This window comes from Haemorhous mexicanus, chromosome 1 (assembly GCF_027477595.1).
Source record: "Haemorhous mexicanus isolate bHaeMex1 chromosome 1, bHaeMex1.pri, whole genome shotgun sequence".
NCBI classification, from domain to species: domain Eukaryota; kingdom Metazoa; phylum Chordata; class Aves; order Passeriformes; family Fringillidae; genus Haemorhous; species Haemorhous mexicanus.
Genome location: NC_082341.1, coordinates 112631663 through 112658162, shown reverse-complemented (window position 1 = coordinate 112658162; position 26500 = coordinate 112631663). Strand labels below are relative to the sequence as shown.

Sequence of the window (26500 nt, the reverse complement as noted above, 5' to 3'; positions counted from 1 at the left end):
GCGGGCGATGTCCGCGGGCGCCTCAAGCCCGCATTTTTCATCCTCCACTTGGACTGCCCTGATCGCCCCCGCGGGCCTGAATTAAGCCGAAAGGACTCGGCCTGAAAGTGGAGGAGTGGAGTAAGTCCTTCCTGCGGGGGGGGCTCTGACAGCGAGACCGCAGTCGGGTTGTTCCAGACCCTCTGCCTGACTCCGGGAGCTGCGGGGTAGGAGGCGGCACCAGTTCCCAAACTTGGTCGACCTGGTAGTTGAGGCTGCCTCCCAGTAAGCCTTAGGTGTGATTGAAGAAGAATATCGCGTTTGGAGCCAATGACAGCCGCTCCGGACGACTCCACCTAAGCTTGTGTGGGAGGGAGCAAGTTAATTCGCTAAAGCAGTCAAAGTAAAACACATACAGGATTAATAATAATGCACAGCAGCAACAGGGGAGCATGTTCAAGTTCACTGGTAACTGTGGTATTTAGGAATTTAAGACTCGTACCATTATTGGTGTGAGTCGCCGTGGATCAAGCAGTTTTCAGCTCCTTATGTGGAAGAGTCCTTTAGGTACATAGAGCTAGCCTCTGCTTCAGTAAAGAATTAGAGCCTCTACAAAGCAGGTATTGCAGCGATATGGACCTCAAAGAAAACCCTAGAGTTGTAATGGAAACCTCCTGGGTACTGTAGGAGAAATCAGTGCTTGGGAACGGTAGGTGAAAAATACATATCCATTGAGTGAGAAGCTGCACAGAGGTAGTCAGTAGAGACTTCAAGATGCTGAGGTGCACATGGAGAATACAGACAATAAAGTTCTTCAGGGCTTCTAGTCAAACCATTAGTTGATGGTGGTATGCTGGCAAAACTCCAGTGTTAAATTTGAAGAATTTTTGTGATGGCACTAAGTTGTCAGAAGCCCTGAAAGTATCTTCATCCAGCTGGAAACTAAATACTCTTTTGATGGTAGATGTTCATAACTATCTCAATTTTCTCTTGGCAAACACTCAGTTAAACTTGTGAAAAACAGTTGTCTGCAGCCCCACCTAGGATACAGTTGTATTCCTTCTTGTTCCCTTTCCTCTTAGCCCTAGCATTCCTGCCCCTCTCTGATCCTTTCCTCCCCAAGAGGTCTGGCTTACATGGCTATAATGAAGAATGTGACCATCTAATGGGCAGTTTCAAGGTCTACTTGTCTGCTAAGCCTTAAGAATCTGCTGCTTCCCTCAGGACTGTGGGAGGTATTCTGTGGAGAGCCTTGATTCACAGCTTCCTTTGCAAGTGCTCTATTAGACTTTGGTATCAAAGGTATTATCTCCTTTTTCCCTTTTTTTCTGATGAAAATGGCCACTGTGTTTCTTACAAAACTTGAAGTTAGTACATGTGCTGCATGCCAGTGTAGCAGTGGGTTTGTGATCCTCTTCAGAGAGTAAAGTTGTAGCTTTGCCTGTTTTCTGAGGCTCACATAGTAGCTGAAAATACTGCAGTTATGTCTGTGTTTAGTGCTTAATGTATGTGTTTCCAGCTCCAGCAGTTTCAGGCAAAATACTTGCATTAGGATCATTCTAGTCCATTCTGGTGAATTACTGTTTAAAGTTTAAGAAAAGGTGGCTGACTGGCTCATTCTTACTGGATAGAAGTCCTGAGTGAACTGCATAATGTTTCTGACTCCATACTCTTTTCATAGTAGAGATGGATTAGGTACAGAAAAGTGTCACTACTTCTTTTTTTTTTCGCCTCCCTGTAGAATTTGTTAGGGAAATAAAGGTTGTGAAATGATGTTGTGCTTTCCTTGTGGAAGGATGAGTCTAGTCAAGGCTAGTTTCAACCATGTTTGGAAGAAGGAGAGAATCTGTGGGATGTTTTAAGATTCTGCTGGTTTTGTCAAGTTCCGCAGCTGGGTAAAGGGATCTAAACTAGCTTTCCAGTGAGAGAAGGGAAAGGAGTAAATTGATGCAAAATTTTGCATTTGGCAGTGAATTTTCCATTTCTGTAAGTTCACTTGGATAACTTGGCTGGAGGCTCAGATTAGCCATGGTTCTGCTGAATCTTGCCTGATCAGAGTGCAGAGCATGAGCGAGAAAGAGTGTGGGCCACATGCACTCCAGGATACCAGGTTGTGTGGTTCTTCCCTGTTTAGAGAGCTTGGAACAGTCTGACTTCATGAACTTTTTGTAGAAAGTTGTGAAATTGGCCATTTCCCATGATTTTTAGAACTACTCTTTTTTGGTGAGAAAATTAACTAATTAGTAGGTGTTAATTTTCATGGACACTGCTGAAGTATGATAGATTTATTGTGTCCATTTGTCCTGGTTCTGGCCACCACAGAATTAATTCCTGCAGTAGCCAGGAGGGCTCATGGCATAGAGGTTGTTCTGTAGCACCTCGCTCCATTTTCCAGGCACGGGAGAAGGGGTCAGGTATTGTGGTGTCCTCAGGTATTGTTGGGGGCTCTCTGTAATGAACACTTGCATGTGAATCATTTGCCCTCTTGTACCTTCCATTTGTAGTATTTTTTGCAGTCATTGTTTGCTTCTTATCTCAGTGGTATTTCCAGTAAATTTTTGCTGTCTCAACTGGTGATCTTAACCTTTTGTACCTCCTGTTCTCCCCTCCACCCTACCAGAGGGGAGAAGGATGCATGGTTGGAGTGTTTCAGTGGGAATACTAAATTGGGCAATACCATTCCTAAACCATAATGTGCCCTTATACCGCATATTTATAAAATGCAGCTTAGTTAGAGATTCTTCATGTAAATATTGCCTGGCTTTCCAGTGCATTTGCTTTGAAGAAATCTGGTCAGCTCAGTTTTCACCAATAACAATTTCAGTGTCTTTTAAAGTTAAATTTATAAGCAGTTGCAGGCTTTAGAAGGGAAGCTTGGGGCGTAGACTTTTAAGTGAATTTTTTAGCAATCAAATGAAGGAATGCAGAAAACTTTTAAAACTTTCTAAGAACTTGGTGCAGAATCAGCATAGGTGTTTGAACAGGATGCTTAATAAATGTGGCTGCTGATGGTAGCACTGTGAAACCCTTAGGCCAAAACCTGTAAAACTGATCAGAGGGGGGAAATGGGAGCAAAAGTGTTCTGCAAATAAGTGGTGAAGTAGAACTTAATGGAAAACAACATTTTTTGTTAGTTTTTAAAACTAAGTAGAGGAGTATTACTCAAGACTCAAACTTATCTTCAGTTCCTTTCCAAAAAGAACATGGAATTTACTTCAAACTTCTTCTTTATTTTTTCAGATGTTGGATGAAAACAACCATCTTATCCAGTGTATAATGGACTATCAGAACAAGGGAAAGACTTCTGAATGCTCTCAGTAAGACCTTAATCTATACCTGCTGTGGACTGGGTGAATTTATATCTAGACCGTCATTCTTGATTTGTTTAGCTTACCTTACAGGACAGCTGTGCTGTGAAGAAAAGCATTGCTACAGATACTACACTTGAAATTCTTGTGGGGGTGGATGGATTTTATTTGCTCTATGAGTATAACTTCTGTCACTGAAATGTTGCAACTTCCCTGCTGCAAGTTGATGTCATGATGATGATGCTCATAAAAATAAGGATTGTCTAACAAAGATCTTTTTTTTTCTGTATTGTAATTACATTGTTGGAAAGAGGTAGTTTTGTTTGAAAAATTCTCAAAATCCTGTAGGAAAATGGACCTTTCTGCTTCAAAATGGACCTTTCAAACATGATGGCATGTGTGAAAACTTTTCATGTGCCCAAGAACAAACAGGTTTCTTGTAGAAGTTTGGCTTGCCAAAATATCCATCATAGAGTTGCTGTCTAGTGGGGTCTTTGGAGAGTGATCTGAGAGAACTATAGAAGGAGTGAATTGTTAAGGAGTGTTATTTTCCCATTACTCTTTTCTGGCATGAGGTGATGATGACACCCGTGTAATCAGACAAATATGGACAGATAGGACGTCCTACTCTCTTGCCAAGAGAACTGGTAATCTGGGAATAGGAGTGGGGTCATAAACAGTAGGTGCTTTTGGTTTAAGGGACTACTTTTGTTTGCAAGCCTGTAGTTATGTACTTGTAATCTGATGTCCTGATGAAATGTGGTCAAGTAAATCTATGATATCTTGAATATGGGGACGTAATAAACAGCTCTCTTTCTCTAGTGTTTGTGATGGAAACTACACCAGACACAAACACACTCCTTGTATGTATTCCAGTGATTTAGTTTAAGGCAGGAAGTGAAATAAGTGAGAACAGAGTCACCCAGCTTTAGATTTTTTTCATAGCAAGACAGTAGTACAGTTAGGCACAGATATGATAGAGACATTAGGAAAGATTGGAAATACTTAAGTGTGAAGGGAAAGGCTTAAGATTGCTAGTAATGGTACTCTTGTGAGTCTCTTGAGTCTTGTTTTGCGTAGCTTTACATTTGTGTAAGTAAAGTAAATTCTGATGTTACTGTATTTATGAATTATGATTTGTTTTGCTTTGCTTATTTTGATAGATACCAGCAGATGCTGCATACGAACTTGGTTTACCTAGCCACCATAGCTGACTCCAACCAGAACATGCAGTCTCTACTACCAGCAGTAAGTACAAAGTAGTGTAAAAGTAGGGAATATATTTCATTTGGATTCCTGAAGGTAAAAAAACCCACCCAAAGCAAAACCCACTTGAACCAAAAACCAACAAACCAAATGTTTGAGATAATGTTTATACTCTGATATAGTCTACAGGAAATTCATGATGCTTTCTCTTTATGCTGTATTTGGAATAATCTCACTGCTTAAGTATTGCTTAAAATCTGACTTGTTTAAATGTAGACTCTTAGTGTGAATTAGATATGCAATGCTCAACTATCTGGCCTGCCTCAAAGACAGAATTTTTTTTCCCCTCTTTTGTTTTTCTGCCTCAGCTGAGAACTGTAATGGTATGGCTCCTAGTCAAGTCCTACAGCAGTACTTTTTTCTCTTAGATTAGGGAAAGGAGAGGGAATGGGATCTTTTCTTTGTCTTTTTATTTTTCACTGGAATATAATCCATTCTCTTGCCCCAGTGGAATGAGGCTGGGTCAATTTTTTGCTGCTTCTCCACCTTCTAGGTGAGTCTCAAATTCTTTGCCTTTCTCCTGTATTGGAAAACAACCTTGTTTTAGGGTGGATTATGATAAAATGAAAGAAGTAAGGGCCCAAAGGCCCTTGAAACACTGCATTACTTTACATGTCTTGGATATTACTTGCTTTCTTTTTTAGTCTGATTTTTTTCTGAATCTGTATTTCTGAACTCTGTATTTTACAAGATGCCTCGAATTTCTCCCCTTTTCCATTGTTTATGCAGCAGTAAGAAAAGAAATAGCAGCTTAAAGATAGCTTGCTGTCTGTTTGCTTTTTGTGCTAATGAGAAAGCTTGGGGAGTTCATTCTGAGTAACACAAGGAAGTTCTTTGTTTTTTGGTAATAAGATTTTTCTTGAATTAATATAGTCTTGATTCATTTCTGCAAAATGAAGCTAAAAAGAATGTCTATAAAACAGCCATTCCTAGATACTAGTTTTCACCAACTGAAATTGAATTACTTTTTCTTTGGTCTCTGGAGAAGTGTTCTCCAATCATTGTTACTAGTGAAGCATCCTTTCAAGTTGGTACCTAGAGGACTATAGAACCAGTGCTTTATTATGTCCAACCTGTTGTGCCTGAGAGGTTTCTCTTTTATAAATCCATGCTTGTAGCTCAGGGGGAGGGAAAGAACCCTTTAAGAGGGCTGTGTGTGTTCCTCAACTAATATGTTTTTGGAGGCTTAATTCATATCCTGGTTCTGATGACAACTGGAAATGAATTTGACCTTATCCTAGTCCCTGGTGGACAGCCCTGTTGTTAAAGTTGAATGTGATGACATTCTCTTCCTAAAAGAAAATGAAGATAGGGCTGGGAAAGGCTTTTGCAGATCTGGACAGAAGTATGTTTCTGATCTTCAATGACAGGAATATTCCATGGTACTGAGAAAAATAGCATAGTGTGTGTGTTTGAGTGGGTAGAGAAAGTCTCTTTTGGACAGGTGAGGAAGGGAATAAAGGTTCTTGGGTTTCTTTGGGTTTTCTTTCAAAAATACTAAATGAAATTTAGATCTTCAGTCTTACCTTAATGTAGATGCTCTGACCTACAGTCTTTGAAGACTGTCCCAAAATGTAGCATAATCAGACAATATGATTTTTGTCAGGGTTTACAGGAAAATATTCTTTAAATTCTTTCTGTCTTGCTAGTAAATTTTAGCTAACAGAATTTGGGAACATGTGAGATACCATGTTATCTTTCTTTTTTCAATGCATGATGAACTACTTCTGGGTCTTTTCATCCACTGGCTTTCCATGTAAGAGCTGATGAGGCTCATGCTGACTTGGAGGTAGTATGATTCTCTTCACCATGCTTATGTATCAGCAATTGATCAGTCTTCAAGGTGTGGATGGTAACAGTAAATACAGAGCAGGATACTGTGTGTGTGTAGACATCTACTATTTTTAATACTAAAATATATCAATTTTATGCTACTACTATTGCAGTTCCATTCCACAGAAGTTAGGAGACCTTGAATTTGGATACCTTCTAAGTTGGGTTGTGTCTCATCTATTCATTACTGGAAGATTGTTCCCCCCGGTAGACTAAATTTTCTTTTTTGCTTAAGTTTTATCCTGTTATTGTTTTAATCCGGTAAATAAGCTCTGAAGAAATTTCACAATTTCACAACTTTTAAAGCATTTCATAAAAAGTAATAGTTACGTGTTAAAGTGAGGTTGGAAAGAGAATGCTTCTCTTCAGGTATCATTCACACTGAACAAAAGAAATAAGTTACCAGGTTCATTGAAATTTTTAATATGAGCCAAAATTGCTCAGTGCTTTATATTGTTAGGAGAAATGCTTTTAATTGGCTGTTGTGCCTTTTCCCTTGCCTTTCAGAATTCACTGTTCTAATGAAATGACTGATGTCATTTCTGAAACTCTGGTATTGCCTTAGAGAACAAAAAGTGTAGTGAATCAATAGTGCTGTGCAGAGAAATGTTTATATAACTGGGCCCTGGAAGTGTGGAAAGATGAAACAGGTGAAGCAAGCACTGCAGAGTCTGGGTGAAGTGAGCCAGGAAAACTTTGAATATCCAGTGTCATAACAAAGCTCCTGTGGTCTTGTATGCCTACTAGAGTACTAAATTATTACTTCTGGGGTAAGACACCTTCTTTCACATTAAAAGACAAAGTGTGAGGTTCTTAAGTCAACCAGTCTTTTCTCAGCTGTGTGAACAGCAGTGTTATTAAGGACAGGGCTATTATGTGGTGTCTTCCCAGCTGGATTAGAGCAGTGACTAAGTTTGCATGTGAAATTGATGCAACATTTTGCTGTCTCTTTCTGAGTTGTGACAGGTATTCTTGGATCACTGTCAAGAGTCTCTTTACCATCACCTTATGAGATAAGCTAGCTTCCCAAAAGGGGCTTTTGCACCATGAGGAACACAACACTTGCTTTCTTGTGATTTTTCACTGGTGCTGCTTTTGAGGGAGGCCTACAGCAAGATATTGATGTCCTTGAACTGTAGAGAGCAAAGGTGCAATTGAAGCGGTGGTGAGGTATTGTGTGTATTTGTTTCTAAACACATGACATTTCAATCTGCAGAACAAGCATCCTCCTTGACTTATATTTTTTTGTTTTCTGAAGTGTTTTTAGTGCTCTTAAAAAGTCATTGAAGACTACTGAATAAAAAAACCCCCAGCTTTTCTATTTGGACATCTTCCCTCTCTTATATGTCTTCATTTTGCCCGATATTTTAAAGGAAACAACCCATGACCATCACTTTATTTGGTATGTGGTGAGAAACTCTCCATTTTATAATGGGCAGATATTGAGGTCTGCAGAAATTATTTGGGAACACTGATGTGTCGGTTTTTATTGGTTTTTTTGGGTTTTGTTTTGTGGGGGGCAGTTTTTTGAGTTTGGGGGTTTTTTTAGTATAGAAAGTGATTTTTTTTTTTTTTTCATTTTTTCTTACATTCTGTCAGCCTGCAGAGCATGAGATTTCAGTGTGTATTTCAAGGTGTTGAAAATAAGTGCTTCTGATTATTACTCACTTGTGTAACATCAAGCTTTCTTTTATGTTGGAAGTGCCAGTTTCTTCCAGTACTAAGTTACAGTGTGTATGTGTAATGACTTCCAAGAAAATGTACCGTGTCCAAGTCATAGACGAATCTGGATATTGCATTAAATAGTTTTTCTAAATTTCATAATATTGTCAAGGTTTTTAATAAACTTTCTAATTACAAACCAGAAATATCTTTTTTTCTTGAGCTGTTTCTTTAAAACATGAAGCTTTTTGTAGCACTTGCGAAATCCCTTATTTTGTGCTGTTCCCAAACTTATCACACAGATTATAGGAGTCCATGTTACTTTAGTTATAAAATACTTCTCTAAAAGATAATGGTAGCTTTTTATAAACACCTGATCTCAACAGGCACTGAAATGCTGGTTCTTTCCAAAGCAACTGTTTCAAGAGATAGGAAGAAACCCAAACCACAAAAAACGAAGCTAATACAAAAAAATTTCCCAAACAAAAACCAAAGACAACCACTGCCCATACCCAAAATAATAAAAATACTTCCAAAAATTAACTTGAAGACAAGCTTTCATGAAGTGTTACTAATGATGTTTAATGGTTCTAAGTTGTGGAGCTCTGCTGCCTAAATACAAATCTTCAATATAAGCATGGTTTCACTCAAACAATGAAAACTCATATAATTTTGCACACTTTATTTTTCAAAGGGGTGATGTTCAATCTATGGTTTTAATGTTCTTGTGATGTGTTTGTAGAAAAGAATGTGAGTCTTAAGAAATAAGCTGTGCACTCTGGTTTTTTAGTAGCCATTATTTTGCACGCAAAAGTTGTCTAAAATAAATGTTAATTAGATTACCTTGACTTGACTTTTCTTGAATAAAGCAAGATGGCATCCTGAGAATAAAAATATGGCTCAGTTTTCACACGTTAAAATAAAATTGTGAAGTAAAACTTTTATTGCTGATGATGAGAGGAATCCTAAATTAATGAGATTCTTGTCCAGTTATACACCCAATGCCTGGTAAAGTTGGATAGCTATGGTGGTGGTGTGGTGGCCATGCTCCCTCCTGGCTTCTTGCACACTTTGCTGGCAGAGCCTGGGAAACCAAAAAATCTCTGATTTAAGAGTAAGCACTGCTTAGTAGCAACTAAAACATCAGTGTGTTATCAACATTATTCTACTGAATCCAAAACCCAGCACTGCACTAGCTACTGGGAAAGAAAATAAACTCTATCCCAGCAGAAATCAGGACCGGTAGCATAGCAGAAAATCTGTTTCTGGTATGTGGAGTATGCTGCATAATTTTGCATTAATCTTTCAGAACACAAGTCCATGCCCAGTTCAACTGTTTGTAAACTGAATTAATAGAGAACAGAGTAAAAGGAAGGTTGAATGTTTCCTGTCAAGAGGCAAGGGAGCTATTAGTGATTAGTGGAGCTTCGATTTTGAAGAATAATTGCTCTGATTAAATGTTAAATAGTTTTGAAAAAAAAAAAAAATTCTTAAGATGTTCTAAAAGAGAAGAAGGCGGCTCTGTTGGCGCAACTGAAAGGGTGCGGTTGGAAATGAAGAGTCACTGGTGGGAGCTTCTTAACCCAAAAACTACACTAAGAAAAAAATAAATATGGGAATTTCAGTTGTTATGAGTGATTTCAGAGCCCAGTAGCTGCCATTTTAAACCAGAGGATTGCTCTGAGTTCTGTAAGCTACTTTGCATGTATTGTTAATCAGGTGTGTCCACACGGGGAGCTAGTGCACTGTACACAAAAACTACTTCTATTGCCTGTGAACTTCTGTGGCTGATTTAGAAATCAGTAAAAATAGCTGGCAGTTTGAATGAGGAGTATGCTCTAAAGTGTAATTCTTTCATACTCAAAGATGTCATTTGCCTCTCTGTAGTGCAGTATCTGCACAATAAATACATTTTCAATTGTAGGCTGTTTCCTGAGAGCTGTACCAGGTAGTCTGGTAACATAGGTGCAGAGTCTATGGTTTTGCTCTTTCCCAAATGCTTTGCTGTGAGGGTTCTGCTGGATTCTTTCTGCTTTAGGTGAGTTTACATAAGGCCTTTTAGCTAGAACAGAGGTGGATTTTTTTTTCCTTTTAGACTACTAAATGCAAGCAAAACCTTCAAGTATCAGACTAGACAATAAACCATCTTAAAAGCAAAAGAGACAAGGGCTGTGGAACACAAAGCTGAGGACAGATAGGAACTGCATTTTATGGGGGAGTTACAGAGCACCGCAGAAGTTGTCTAGTTTCTATAATTTAGTGATCCCTGAGTTAACATCCACAGTTAAGTGATGCATGGTCACTCTTAATAAACACATATGAATTAATACAGTTTTTAAAATTTCTGATTTATGTAATTTTTAGTTCTACTAAAGCCCCCCCCAAAGAATTTTTGGAGGATTAATTTTATATCAGAGTAGCTATTGCTAAGAGGACATCAGATATTTCAGGGTTAAATTTTGTTTGTTGAAATGTTGTTAAAGAATATTGGGACAGTGAAATATTTTTATGCAGTGACGTATGCAATTTGAAACAATTAAAGATTCCAATTTCCTCTTTAAACAGAATGTTTAAGTCATAATTTCTCTGATTTTTGAAGATATTGATGTAAATCAAGATATATAAACTGGTTGTCATTCTAAATTTAAAATTCCTTACTCTGAGTCACAACTGGTAATCCAACAGCAAGAGCACAAATTACATTTATAATTAACTTCACTATTTAAACTTGATTGTAAATGTTTTTTTCTGTAGAAATCCTCCCTACCCCCAAATATTACACTAGCTGAGAATTGATTCAGGGTCTTTATTTTTTCATTGAAGACAGTACCAGAATACCCTGTACCTTGTAGAGGAAGAATTGTAGCCCAATTAAATCTCTGTTCTTCCTAATCTCAAAAGCATATTCCTTTACAATCTTATTTCCCAGTCTGACACCTCAGTAAGTACTCCACAGGTGCCATCACCACCTATCAACAGAGTACTGCTCTCTGAGACTGGGACAGGTCCTGTGATATTAGCAATGTGATATGAGCAGGGCAGAGTTACCCCCTGGGAAGGGATGTTTTGCTTTGCAGAAAATGGTATTTGAGAATTGAAAACAAAGATGATTGATTAAATCCAGAGTTAAGGCTTCTCTTGGAAAGAAAAGAAGGCTATTTATGTTTGCATTTCCTGTAGATTTTAGTTGTTATTCTGAGAGAATTTCAAGAAAATTGTATTTTTGATAATGTACTTTAAGTATCTATTGCTAGTTGTATTGATTAGCAATAGTGTGTTTTAATGTGCTTGACAGTATTTCCTGGTTTTTGCCTTTTTTTTTTTTTTTTCTGGTGACTGAGTTGGTATTCCACCTCAGTTTTCATAACAATAGATGTTCCCTAAACAAATCTTTGAACCTGCTGGTGGTGGTAAGAAAAATCATATACCATCTTCAAGTGCACATTTTTACCCTAGGAGATTTTATTGTGTCTTGTATTTGATCTATTTTAGTATTTAAAAGAAATTCCTCTAAAAAATGCAGTGTAGCTGTTGTCTTTAATGCATGCTTTCAGATAACTTTTGGATTTAGTAGGATTTTGTTTGCTGGAACTTGTCAGTTAAAATCTGATTTTTTTTCTTGTCTCTTTTGTTGCAACTCTTGGGTCAGTTTCAGTCTTTTTCCAGTTCAAATTTCTAGAGTTTCACTAAATAGCTTATAATTTTTTTTTTCATGCTCTGATAAATTTTAAATGCTCATAGCCACTATAAGTGTAATCTGTGTGTTTGGGGAAATGAGCCAAAAGTTAGCATTTAGCAAGTGAAGCTATAGCTAACATTTTCTAAGTCTTTAATTTACTTTTTACTGAAGTAAAATATTTAACATTTTCTACTGCATAAATGGAATAAAATCAGCAGTGATTTTAATTTTCATTCCTTTTTGTCACACTTCCAGCAAAAGGAGGGAAGTAGCCTTTCCTTTGGTTCTGTTAACCTGTGTTTGGATGTCATTTTACCTTTCCTTTCTAGGCTTAATGGCTGGAATTAATTTTGGGTAGCTTTTCTTTCGCACAGGGTGGGTTGTTTCTTTTGAATACTGTGTGATCATTTTGCATTTTGAGAAGTCTTTGCTGCATTTAGTGCATGTTTCTGGGTATAGTCAATTTTCTTAACTTCTGTAAGATTCAAAAAAGGTTAAATAATCTAGTTTGTGTAGCTGGGTGGGCTTTTTTTGTTGTTGTGGGATTTTTAAATTGAAGTTAATTTAAAGAAGTTATTATCTGTAAAAGTCCAGATCAATAGAAATCAGGAAGTTACCATTTAAAAACAATTTTTTCTTGTTTTCTTCTGTCTGCATCCACTAGAAAAATACTCTGGAGGAACTTCACTGGGGAATAATTATATCTGCAGGAGACATTTCATTTTAATTACTATCAGGTAGTGATTGGTTTATGATCTGACAAAAAGGCTTGTAATGCTCTTTTAAAATATCCTATATAATATCCTATATAACCATTTCTATTGCATATATGTATGTGTAATTATCTCTTAATCTTATTTAAACTTAGTTCTAGCGTACTGTGTTGATGAATACCTCAGATTTATGTGATTTATGGCGTGTCTTGTATGTTTAATGTTATTCTTCAATTTACTTACTATTCTCCTGAGGTTTTCTTTCTTGTTAAGCCATAAATTGGATGATCTACTTTTTGTATGTATTATGCATTAAATTGTCTTTCTGTCATATCCTCTTAAGTTATATTCCTTTATATGCAAAAAAAAAAAAAAAATCTGTCCTTTTTGCTGTTTCAGGTGTAAACAGTCAAAGTTTTTAATCACTGATTGCCTCTCTTTGGAATCCTGCTATTTTTACAGTATCTTTTTGAGATTCTTTTGCCAAAATTGAATGTGTATCATGATAATCAAATACATCGGCATTTTTTCTGTAGTATTCTACCTGACTTTGGATATTACTGAAGACAGTCAGAAAGTGACCACAGTTATAATGCATAGATTTTATGGGGTTTTGAGTTTTCTGTTCATTTTTGTTTTGGTTTGGGATTTTTTTCCTCCACCACACTCTCTGGATTGTGGTAAATTCTTTTTTGTTTGTTACTGTTTTTCTGGATTAATGGCAATAGGAGCTTCCTCTTTCTTAAGAAAGTGGTTTACAGTTCCATGTAATTGCCATATATTTATCCGCATCACTTGGCACCTTCTGCTTATTCTTTTTTCCACATTTTCAGTAATGCTACAGTAGCTTCATATGTTGACATTTACTAAAATATTTTCAGGAGAGCTCTGTATGTTCTTTTACTCTTTGAACTTCCCTTTGGGCAGTTTCTGATGAGTGCCATTGGACAATGTATTGCTCCAAAAGGCTTCATCAAAAAACTTGTGTTAAGAGGCTTCTGTTAATTATGCAGCTAGGTGGTTTAATTTATATTTGTAAAAATTTCTAGTAAATTAGAAAGGTTTGACTTTACTATATTGGTCCTACTACTTTTTTTATAAGTAGACGTATAGTGTTTGTCTACCTTCTAGTTATCTGATAGGGTAGTTTCTTTTAATGGAAGATTGATTTTTTTTTTTTTTTAGCATCTTGGACCTTTTTCTTGCATTATTTTCAAGAATCTAGTATGGATTCACACAGGTCTTTGGGCTGTTTCCATATCCAGAAGCTCCTCTTGGTGAATTACTTTCTAGTAGTACCTCTTTGGGTGTTTTCAGTTGCTCCCTCAATTGACTTAATTCCCTGTGGTTTGTGAAGTCTCTTGCAGGATTTTGTATCTAAAGTCTTTAACAATTTTTTCTTCCCTGTCCTTGCATGTCTACACTCTCTCATGCTGGCTTTTTGATAACTGCAGTGTTTTTCTTGAAGGATAGTTGTTTTGAAAACTTCAGACTAAATAGAGTTGGAATATATATTGTTTTGTTTAAATAATCCTCAGAACTTTTTTCGTCCCTCTTTCCACAGATAAGGCATGCCCATGTTTGTACAATATTATATACAGGATAGCTAAAATCTAGGTATGAGCTGATCTTCTGTAGTACTTCATTGGACTTCCCAATGTTTCATACTTGGAATTGAAGTTCATTTTAATTCTAAAAACATTTCAACTTGGATGATTTTTGACTTTACTCTCAGTTTGCTGGCATGGGCCTTCTCTGAGGCTGACATGGGATAGGCTCTGAGCTCTTACTGTTCATGTGGAGGTTACCAAGTGTGTTGGTTTTGATAGTATTCCTGAACATTACAAATAAAAATGAAAATTGTCTGTTTGTTTTCTTTTTTGTTTGTTTCTTTGTATATCAGTTTTAGATAATTTCTGTTAGATTCTCTTAAATGCAAAATTAGGATGATAGTGAGTTTTGAAGGTGAAGGGACAGAAGACTAACTGAGGGGAAGCAGCCTTGCCTTGGTTGCTCACTAGTGGAGGAAGAACAAGCAGAATGGAGCAGCATTTCAGTCACAGTGTTCAGAGGGTAGAGCTGCCTTTCACTCTTACATTCTTCACCTCCTGCCGCTACTGCTATAGGCTGAAGAAGGAACTTTGCTTATAAAATGTTATTCTCTACATCATGGAGCAATGAAAGGAATTTAGTAAGAGAAGTTGCCTACTTGCTTATATTTTTCTTCATCTCCTTCCTTCTTCCTGCTGAAAAAAAAAGCCTTCACTAATTTCCTGAAGAATTTTTTAAAGTACTGCAGGGAAAATAATACCTGCTTGAGGTATTTGAAGAAATGTTGAGACAACAAATGACTACCGTTCAGTCCCCTCCTGTGGCAAGTGAATATATGTGTGTGTATGTGTTACTCTGCTGTTACCATCTCCAACATACACTCACTGGGAAAGCCTTACTCTTTACTACTGTATTGTGTTTTGTCTTTATGAACCTGGTGAATAGTGTAGGCATAGGCAGGGACTGGGCTAGAGTGGAACTTAGGGTTCACCTGCTTGGTTCTGTCTGTGAAGAGAAATGTTGAAAAACGCACGCGTGGTTGTCTCATGGGGACAGTTTTTTATGAATAGTTATAACCTGTAGACAGAGTCCTAACAAGCCAGAGAGCCAGGAATTTGCTCTCACTGAGATGATTTTTACTCCCCTGAAAGTGCTTGGCTAAGGTATGTGAGAAGGATCGTAGAGTCTCACAGGTGTTTTTAGTTGGAAAACAAAGCTGGCTACTAGCAGTTTCTCTGTCTCCTTACATTGCTATGAGGAGAACCTACCAGTAAATTCCCCCTTGTATTTATTGTTTTTCTTGCTCTCCCTCTTTGAACTCTCAAGGTTATTCAGTTATTTTCCTCACAATTTCATTAGGAAATTTGCCAAAAACATCCTTTCTAGGCAGCTGTCTCTGGACCTTTGGAGGCCAGCACTAATGTGCTTCCAGTCTGTAGGGGGTGTTTGGCATGGAATTATGAACTAGGCCTTCATTGCTTTGGGGGAGAGCAGGGAAGAGATTGCTAGTGTTTTACCACACTCAGGTGCAAATTTTTTTGCTGGTCTATGAGCATTCAGAGGCTTTCATCTCATGTTGTACCTGTTTTGTCCCAGTGCAAGCACTGTTAACAGCAACAAATAGTTGATGTAAGAGAATTGCAGTGAACACTTATTTCTCTGTTGAATGAAAGCTTTTGTGTGTGTGTGAGTGACTCCAGCAATCTTAAACTGTTCAGATGTAATTTTTAATGAGGCATTGATTTGGTTTTTTTTTTATTTTGGAAGTGGTGCTCAAAGGTGCTGTGGTGTTGTCTGCATGTAATACTTCATGTAAAATTTATTAAAATGTTAAACGTTTTGCCAGAATTAATGTTGGGAGGAGTTAAACATATCAGATAGAGAAAGAAATGAAAAATACATTTCACCGCTTTCTTTCATACACTGTTGAACAATATAGGCAAGTGCTGTACCATATGTACATATAATATATTTGTCAGACTAACTGCTTCTCGTGTTTGACTAAACTGTCTCCTTTCAGCCACCCACACAGAATATGCCTATGGGTCCGGGCGGGATGAGTCAGAGCGGCCCTCCCCCACCCCCGCGCTCGCACAACATGTCTTCAGATGGCATGGTAGGTGGGGGCCCTCCTGCACCACACATGCAGAACCAGATGAACGGCCAGATGCCTGGTAAGTTTTTCTCCTCTAAGACATTAACACCAGCGTTGCCTGGCAACTGAAACGACATGGGGGCTCAAGGGATACTAGATTGTTGATGACAAAACTGCTTTGAATGCCCCCGAGTACAAGCTCTCTTAGAGTTTGTTAGCTACAGAGCTACGTGACCTGTATTCAGTGTTTATCAGGCTGCCCTTGGGCTTTGATGTAGCTGACACACAGCATTCCTCTGATGAACAGAACTGGCTAAATTTAGTCTGTTTGAAACCATGCAGTACAGCTGGCTTTAGAGGGCTTACTGGGGAAAGGTATTGGCCTGTGGCTGAGCGAACACAAATCCTTCCATAAAAAGATAATGTGAAATCATTGTAGCTAAATAATTAGATAATAATAAAATAGATACATCTGAAAGCGGCTGTTTCTGATTTGGGTAAATGTTTAAAAGAAAAAATACGTCTTTTTTATACAGCTTCCACTAATCTCCTGTGTTCTTTATTATTGAAGATGTGTTGAATCGTAAGGGATTTGTAAAGAAATGGCCTCCAGATTATTGTTCTAGGTGTAAATTTTAAGTCAGTTTCTATGCCATCCTGTTTTGTAATAAAAAGAAATGTACTTGGCAAGACAGAAACAAAGCAGAGAAGGAGGATGATAAAATTCCACATTGTACCTACCAATACTGGCTTTGGGGTAACTATTCCCTTTAGCAGTCAGATCAGAGTGCAGTAGGCAATGGAAGAGCATGCTTCTTTATATAGAGGCTATTTTCCTGAATTTCCACTTGTAAAATCATACTGCCTATTTCATGTGAAATGGCTTTCAGCTTAAAATTGCATTCCCAGGATTGCTTTTGTTCAGGATCCCTTCTTTTTTTTTTTTTTTTTTGTTATGGAGGAACTTTTCATACAAAAGCTCCTTAAGGTATTGATACTTTCAAGAAAGGAAACTACTGTCAAAGGATCTTTGAAAATTCATGTCTCACTGGTATCAAGGATAACCTTCCTGACAGCAAACACAGTAATAACTATGCAAAACTTAATACAAAGTAAAAAATATAACAATTGCTGTACTCTCTAATTTCTGTGCAAATTTTGATAAAATGGACTTGATAATGGCAGCTTTTCTGAAAGAGTAGCTTGAATAGCCTCCAGAGGCTGTGTGTAAGAAGTGCAATAAAAGATCTAGAGAAGGTAGTTTCATGATACATGTTGGTCATGGTCTGCATTTGGAAGTGTAAAGGGCAATATATGCTGCTCCCTAAGTAGGGCAGAGATATTCTGATTATGGTGTCCTTTATCCATCTAAGATCCATCAGTTCCCATGGAGAATAGCATTGCCTCTCAAAAATCAGTCTCTTTGACCCTCAAGTGTAATCATATTATTGTTATTATAGTGATCTTTTCCAAGGAGAAGGATTACTAAGTCACAATGTGAGCATAATGACTTCACTGCAGAGCCACGGGGGAGAAAAGTCACTCCTTAAACATACATATTTTGTAATTAGATAGAATAAGAAAAGAGCTCTTAGGAAAATATGTGAAAGGTAAATAGCTTTGTTTTGGTATTCACCTAGACAGATACTTAAATACAGTTTCCAACTAAGCTTTAATTTAGCCTTTCCTCCAACATATTCCCTTTCTTGAATGTCTGTTCTTTCCATCTCAGTTTGAAGTTTTCTCTGAGGATGTGAAGATAAACAGCTTAGGATGAGGGCATCTCTAATATCAGAAAGGCTTGCTAAAATAATTTCATAGGTTGGAAAAAGGGAAACAGAATCATCGTGGTAAGTGTAAAGCTGAATTACACATATCTTTTCAAGTGTGTGTTAGTTTACCTGCTTGTGAGCCTTTCTGTATTTCACAGAGAAATTTCTCTGTATTTCTCTTTGTATTTCTAATACTTTCTGCATTGTATGCATTTGCTTTCTGGTTTTAGGGCACTTACTCTGGGCTTACATAAACATTTGTACTAAAAACCAGATACAAAATCTTAAATATCTGTAGAGATGATCTATATAAAAGGAGTAATGTCCCTGATCTTAAACCAAGAGAATCCAGGACTGTCATCAGTTGACCAGCATGGAAAAAATAAAACACAGGCTCTTAAAAATGCCAGCTAAGGATTTCAGGTATGATCTGAGCAGGGGCTTCCACAGATCTGAGTATGGGCAGAAGAGAAGGGTTGATGAGAGGAGTAGAAGAACTGCCTAGTGATCATCAGGGCATGAGTAATTTTAAAGTTCTGCTACAGACCTGTCCCATTGCCTGAAGGGCAAAGGATGATTTTTCTTGTACTTGTGTCCTGGTTAATACAGAACCTGAAGTGCTGTTGGGGCCTTTAATTGCATCCCCTGACAAATTTGTGTCTGTATCCTCTTGCCAGGCAAGACAGTCATGACAAACCTTTTTCACGTGGTGATACACTTGAGTGTTATTTGTACCTGTGACAGATTGTGGTTTTTAGATGAAAAAATAGTTGTCTGAAGAGTTACTTTGACTGAGTTTATGGGATGTAAAGTAAGGGTGGTCTGGATTGGGAGGGAGATGATGAACTAAGATATGCTGGGGGCAACTTATCTTCCTGATTTCTTGAGGTTGTCTTCTCACATATAAAAAGTTGAAAGGTAAGACTAGCTGTCCTTTGTTGTGGCACTGGTAGGTGACCTTCCTGAATAACAGGTCCTGGTTCCAGCCAGAATAGGGTTAATTTTTGCAGTAGCCTGGAGGAGGCATGGCCAGGACCTGGGGGTTATTCTGACCTGCAGGATATTGTGGGGATTCTGTGTGGTGAGCAATTGCCTGTGAATCCTTTGCATCTTGTACACTGTTATTAATACTGTTGCTGTTACTGTTCTTTTTCTTATTTCATTGCTGCTTCCAGTAAATTGTTCTTACCTCATCTTGTAATCTTTACGTTTTTTGCCTCCTGTTCACCTCTCAACCCCAGCACAGGAAAGGGGATACAGGGGAGCAAGCAAAGTGGTGTGTGCTTTGGAGTGTTTTAGTAGAAATGGTAAACTGGGGAATAGCATTTCTAAACCACAACACAGGTGTTTGTGTGTTCCCAACAAGTTCTCTCAAAATCTTTGTTTCCTGCAAATGTAGTCTCAAATGTATTTAGTTTGGATTACAGCTTCTTGGAGGTAAGATATGTGCATAGGTGGTTAAAGGAAAAAGGACTTCTGTTTATACTCAGGATAGATAGTTATTCTACTAACTTCATTATAACACAAATCTAATTATAAGTATATATATCTAAGTATAGCACTTAAAGCAATTACTTTAAAGTGGAGATACATACTTCATGCCTCATTAATTCACTCTCAGTTCATTCATATTCTCTTCTTCCTGTTTCATTTATCTGTATAAAAAAGAAAATCAATTGTTTTGTGCTTATACGCAAGAGAACTCAATGAAGTGTTTTGACAAGCTATTAAAAAAACATGTAAAGTGTGTTTTTATTATTTTTCATTTGCAAGGTTTTTGATCCTATGGTCTTAGGTTTTTCTCTTTTGTTTTCTAGCTTCTCACTGACAAACCCCTAGATTTTGACCACAGAAAATACACATACCTCGCATTTCATATGACAGCTTTTTCTTATGAATGCTTTCTTCTGTTTTAGTGCTATCTGAGACATGAGTATAAACCAACCTTTTAGAGATGGTGTGTTATTTTTTCAAGCTATCTCTTGTGATGATTTTTGTCTTCCTCATTTTGCTTCTTACATTACCAGTTTTTCAAAACTTGCTCCCTGTGTGCTTGTCTAACTCTCTGAAGTCTATCACTGACAATGTCTGCCTTTAATCAGAAAGAAACAAAGCTGCTCTCAGGCCCTAACTTTCTGGCACTAACCCTATGTACTCCTTCCTTTACTTAGGAAAATAGTCTTTTAGCAGCTCTGCAACAGTTGCTTGGCACTACAGTAGGAAGCTTTTCTTCACTGTAGCTTTACCTCAGAGCACATTCATGATTGAGCTTGTGGTTAGAGACAAGCTCACTTTTTCATAATTAAACTGTCTCCATGTTCTCATTATTACAGAATTAAGCAGTATTGAATTGAAGAGGGGCAGCATAGGCATCTGTAGTACTCTTGTGGGCATAATCCTATTCACTGAATTACTTTTTCTGTATTTGTGGTGGACCTGCCTTTGTACATATCAGCATTCTCTGCTCACCTTGTTTTGCAGGAGCAGTGAACTGCATGTTTGCCTTTTTCAGCTTTTACACTTTCCTTGACAAAATAGGTTTGTGTTTGTTTCAGTAAGGTGTCTTAAGGGCAAGAGGATAAACACATTTTAAAACTTATTCTCTGTTTCTTCACTTTGGCTTTAGTAGCCATGTTCATTTATCATTGTTATCTTTTTCTTCTGCATCTTTTTGTTTCAGTCAGTTAGTATTGTATCTGTGACCTTGCGTGCAGCTCTCTGTGTCCTTATTTCTGCCGTCATTCTGCCCTAGATTAGTGCATTTTTTTTTCATTAGCCAAAGACTTAGGAGCTGTTTACATTTGAAGGCGGGGGGGGGGTGGTTTTTTTTTGTTTTGTTTTTGATTTTTTTTTATTTTTAATTTTCACTGGGAAATATGTAAACAAATCAGTACCCTCCTACAGCTCTACTAGTGTAGTTTCTTTTAAATTCATCTTCTTAGACTTTGCTAGCTTAACAAAAAGCCTGTGTCATGTTAAGCAGCAGCATCTTCTTAGTGAAACCTGTACATATCAGCATTTGCCTTGTTTACAGTTGACCTGGTCTGTCATGTCCTCTGGTTCTACATATTTTCATGAGGTCTTCATGTGGTGCTTGTCATGGGCATAATCCATGCATTTCACCTACTTTTTTACTTGACATAGTTATATCCAGTCCCACCTTTTACTAATTTTAGTTCTAGTAGCTGCTCACCTATTCCACCTAAAGTAATGAGTAAACTGACCAGATGGTATTATAATGTTGTACTTGTTTAAGTACCTATTGAGAGTAGATTGAATTCAGAGAACAATCTGAATTCAACCTCTGTTGTCAGGAAGAAGGGAAATAAAAGGTGAAATGATGTTGTTGGCACATGGATGTTGGAGCAAGTTGCTTTTCCTTTGCATCTTCACGAGTCGAACCGATAATTTGGAGACTGTCCTTCCAGTCATCATCCCCCACACTAGTAATCTGCAAATACAGTTGCAGAATATTGGCTGTCTAGTATATGATCAAAAATGTTAAATAGTTCTTCAGCCATTTTTATTCTACGTTGTTTCATACTGTCTGAATCACTGCAATGCTAGGTCCATTAGAAATCAAAGGCATTGATTTTCTGTTGTGTTGAAATTTTCCACCTTATTTACAAGTAGAGAAGATGCAGCACATTGCTTGTAACATTTTCCCTTTGTTCCTGTTTTCACACCTTTCTTTTATTTCCAAGGTTGTTCTTTTACGTATTCACAGCAAAGGTGATGTGTTTACCAGCCTAGGTCACTAAATGCTTTCCATTTACATGTCATTCTTATAAAAAAGTCATGATTGAAGTATCCAAAAAAAAGTCTTGCTATCTTACCACAAAGATTTGTTCTCATTCCCATCTCAGGAGATAAACTCAGGAGTTGTTTCCTTGTCATGAGCAACTTTTGGTTACATTTTTATCTACAGGGACATTAAAACACCTGTGTAGAATGAATTTGGCTCACAGGTTTTCCATAAAAGCCTTTGCATCAGTGATCCATGGAGTGCTTGTCACCTTCTCTTCTGTGGGTGACTGTATAATCATTAGAATGAAAATTAGCCTAAGTTAGCATTTTGTGGTGGACTTGGCAGTGTTAAATTTGTTGTTGGACATGACAATCTTAGTGGTCTTTTCCAACCAAAATGTTTCCATGATTCTGTGTAATTATACCATGTCAATGTTAATACTGCCTGCATTTAAAAATAACAATAATTGTTAGTTTAAAAAAATTGTCTAGCGTGAGTTGTTTGAATACACGGAAATGTTACATTGATTGTAACAATTATAGCTCTGATGAAGTTTCAGCCTCTCTGTTACACTGGTCTTTTGCCATTCAGAACGAAATTCAGACTGTATTATGCAAGTACTAAAAAGACTAGTTTTGTGTGTGATATGGATAGAAGATGAGCTATGTGATAATTCACCTTTGTTTCAGTAGCTTTAGTTACTCAACAAAAGAAAATGTATTTCACAGTAGAGATGAACTTCATTGTTCACTTTGTTATTTTTAAAGTGAGCAAATCATATGCAAACTGTATTTTAAGTTTATTTTCATGTAATTGTATTTAAAGACTTATGTTTAATTTTGTGATTCAGTATGACTGTTTTCATCTGCTTTTATGATAGTTAATGTACAACTATTTTCCCTGTTTTTCTTTCTGAAGGACCCAACCATATGCCTATGCAAGGACCTGGACCTAACCAGCTCAATATGACAAACAGTTCCATGAATATGCCTTCAAGTAGCCATGGCTCCATGGGTGGCTATAATCACTCAGTGCCATCGTCACAGAGCATGCCAGTGCAGAATCAGATGACAATGAGCCAGGGACAGCCGATGGGCAACTATGGGCCCAGACCAAACATGAATATGCAACCAAACCAAGGTAAGTGAGGTCTCTGTTAGCTCTGTAAAAGGAAAACATCTTGTGTGCAGATTTTTTTTAAAGGTCTTATCTTGTAGATTTCCTTTTCTAAATGTGTGTGTACCCTGAGGTTGGCTCAGTTGCTTAGAGCATGGTGCTAAAGAACAAAAATTGTGACTTCAGTCACCCTATGGGCCATTTACTTAAGACGTGGACTCAAGGATCCTTGTGGAAGGATCATCTCAGAATACTCTGAAAATTCTGTTTGGAGAATCATACATATTCATGTTTGGAGGATTCTACACCTCTTTTCTCCCATATATCTGTGACTTTTTGTTTATTTGCAGACATTTAACTGTTTTCAAGTATAATGTGAGAATCTGAAAATGGATCTACTTTCAGCAGTTATGGAGCTGCTGTTTGTCTTTTTCAGACAATACACTTCTAGCTACTGGTTATTGTCATGCAGGTTGATAAAATACATTTCTACTTTTAAGTCTCTCGGTTAAATGGAAAAATCAAAGTCAGATAGCCCTCAGGTTGTTATACCTAGTGTTTTCTGCTGCATGCTGTTTCAGCAGTTTTAGCATGAAATGTCTGTTTAGTCTTAGAGAAACAAAATTCAGTTCCAGGAACAAATCTGGTATGCCCTACTGTTTTAATGAGATGTCCTTGTGTATATAGTAAAAATCAAAGCTAATTTTATATCTAAGGTTTCCATTTCCATTGCATAAACTGATGGTGTTTTGATGTCCTTGTTGAAGTGCAAGGACATTATGGAATTAAAATATTGCATTAGAGTCACAGCACAGCAAATTACTAAGTTGTATATGTACTGCATATTCTTACAGAGGTGCTTTACAAGTCAGCAGTCAGTATTTTCAGCTTACCTGTTAAGTCTGTTACTGGATTGGATCTGTACATAGCACCTGCTAGAAGACATATGACAAACTAAAGCTCCACTTTTTTATATGTAGATACCATCTGTTCCTGAGGTGTACAGACAGACCAGGTCATACTGATCAATTTGATTATTAGGTTACAGAAAGGTGCAAAACAGACAAAAGAGTAACTTAATGAGAGGCTAAAAATAAGTCATGATGAGAGAAGCTGTTTCTGCCTTTTTCTTAGCAGATCTGAGGCCTTTAACATCCACATAGTTAATTGCATTTTTCTTAATGTATAACAGTGGAAGAAACAAAAGATAGGTACATAGTAGGGGAAATCATAAGTGGGAATACTTTTGACTGTCTCTCTGAACTGGGAAGTTATGTCTATTTTCTGGGCATTACATAATGTAGTAATTCTATTGTAAGATGCTTTGGAAAAGTCCTGTGCTGTTTCAGTTCAGATTTTTTAGTTGCAGAGTTAGCAATAATTATGTAGCAGTATATGTGAGGGAGCAATCTATAAGTCACTCTACAGAAAACATTTTTGTGTGACTGGTCTAAACTTTAGGAGATGATTCCGTCTCAAGGTAGTATTCTTTACTCTTCCACATAATATTCCCCTATTGTGTTTTTAGTACTTTTGTCAAACTTGAAAATTGGTCGTAAACTAAGCAGAAATAAACTTAAAAGATTTGTGTGCTGAACAAATAGTGGTACTGAAGTGACTTTGGGGAATAGAGAATAAAACAGTATTAACCAAATTATAGGTTGAAGAACAGGAGCAAAATCTTTACTTAGAACAATGGTACCAATGCCATTAGGGCCACAGTAGGCTTTTGCATTTTTTGTGTAACTCTAATTCTGCCAAGTTTTGACCCTTTAGGCTGAGACTTTTCCCATTTCAAGTGTCTGCTTCAAGGCTGGTTCTATTTTTTGCAGAGGTTTCACAGAAGGAGAGACCAGTGGGGTGAAAAATCATATTCTTTAAATTGTTTCAATGTCTCACAAAAAACATTAGTAAACAGAGCACTTCATATATAAATGTAGGAGTGCATGTGCCCCTTTCTTTTAAGCAAGGCTTTGAAACTTGTCTGTTATGCAAACAAAGTGTTATTTGCTTTTAAATGAAAATACTTTTCCAAATACTTGTGAGAGAGGAAGCCTGAAGTCTGAAGATGGGGATGTTTGTTATTTTGATCTGATTCCCAATCAGGTCTGCTTAATACATTTCCTCCATTTTCTGTTCTTAGTTGTTGCATGTGTATTGGTGTTTGATGACAAATAAGAGGAAGTATTTTTTGTATCTTCACTCTCTTGTGACTCGAGGACAGCTGGGCAGAGAACAACAGAGAGACCATGAGAAATTTAGGGGTAGATAACCAAGCCCCAGTCTCACTGGGCAGATGTCTCAGCCAAGCATGGCCACTTCATGCTTCTTTCCTAGGTGAAGAAACGAGAATGAACTGCTAGGAAATGCACCCAGTGCAGTTTAAGAAAAGGGGAATAAACAGATGGGGACTCAAAGATTTCTTAACTGGTCATATGTACAACAATTCAGAAACACAAGTGAACCAAAATTTCTGAACCTCAGTGTTGTTGGTCAGGAGACATTTGCGAACCCCTAAGTATGCTTTGTTTCTTTGTCTTACAGGATTGATCCATACTGAAAATGAGAGATCCTATTACATCTGTCAGTTAATAACTGCACTAGCTAAATATAATGCTAAATATTCCACAAGATGAGGTCTCAGCATCTCAAGTTGGCTGTTAAAAATTAGTAGATGTTTTTGGCCTTAATCTTTTCCTGTGTGGGTTCCTCATCTGTAGATGAATGAATCTGATGGTAAGAGTACAATACCATCTGATTTCACAGGAGAGTTGTCAAAGTATATTCATTATGAAGATTTGGACAAATTACTTATGGGTGCCATAAGAAAACCTATGAATAATTTAATAAGTCAGTCTTCAGTGTTTGACTAGGCATCACATCTCACATGAACTATTAGGAAGAAACAAAATATTGCAATAGCTTTTCAGTGGGTAATACCTACCATGTACTGAATGAAGCCAGTACTTCTAGGGGAAAAGAAGCATACTATTATATAATAGATAAAACCGCCATAACACTCAGAAAGGCTTGCTCTAACACTTGGGTTATGCTTGAGCATAACTTCTTTATGTGCACTTGCTACCAAAACATCTTGCTGTATATACACCTTGTGAGGCAGATGGTGTTAGCAAGAAAAAAATGAAAAAGTGCTAATTAAGAAATAAAATGCATAGTAACAGAACTGTTTGCTGGATTCACTTCCTGTATCCACTCTGTACTTATTGATTTGCACTAGTTATAAAATGCCATCTAGAGGAATACGTTAAACAAGAAGCAAAGTTTTCATGGTATTGATTTTATATAGTCAGTCCAGTTTAAAAGAGGAATTCTAGTAATTTTGGACTTAAAAAGCAGAATATTTTAAGTGGAAGAGTCTGTAGATGACTCTTCATTGAAAAGTTAATATAGCAGCCCGGGACATCTGCATGGAATATTGGCTTTTTGGAAAAGATAGGAAGCAGAAGGAACTGAATGAATATTGAAGAAACTATGTTCTTATGGGTGCATTTCTTCTTGTGTGTGGTAAACTACTTAGGTTGAAAAAAAATTTCATGTGTTGCCAATTTTTGACTTTTCAGAGGGGAAGATACAGGCATGATTTTTCTGAAACTTGAAACTTGCATGGAAATTCCTCTTTTTTATGTTGAACAAATATTCCATACTCAGGGAATAATATTTGATAGTGGAATTAATACATTTTATAAGTAAGAACCAAGAAATTGGTTCTTGGTCATCTCAGAAACTCTGGTATGCTTAGCCATCCCAGAGACTGTTT

The 26500-nt window shown here is 37.2% G+C and overlaps 1 protein-coding gene across 3 annotated transcripts in view; it reads left to right on the top strand.

Annotated features, from left to right (window-relative positions):
- Positions 1-26500, top strand: part of SS18 (SS18 subunit of BAF chromatin remodeling complex) — a 42321-nt gene that overhangs the window by 434 nt on the left and 15387 nt on the right. For all 3 annotated transcript variants that reach the window (XM_059859607.1, XM_059859625.1, XM_059859616.1), the window contains exons 2-5: positions 3220-3296; positions 4451-4535; positions 16012-16165; positions 22525-22746. In XM_059859607.1, coding sequence (XP_059715590.1) covers positions 3220-3296; positions 4451-4535; positions 16012-16165; positions 22525-22746 — 538 coding nt within the window. The remainder of the gene's footprint in view (positions 1-3219; positions 3297-4450; positions 4536-16011; positions 16166-22524; positions 22747-26500) is intronic.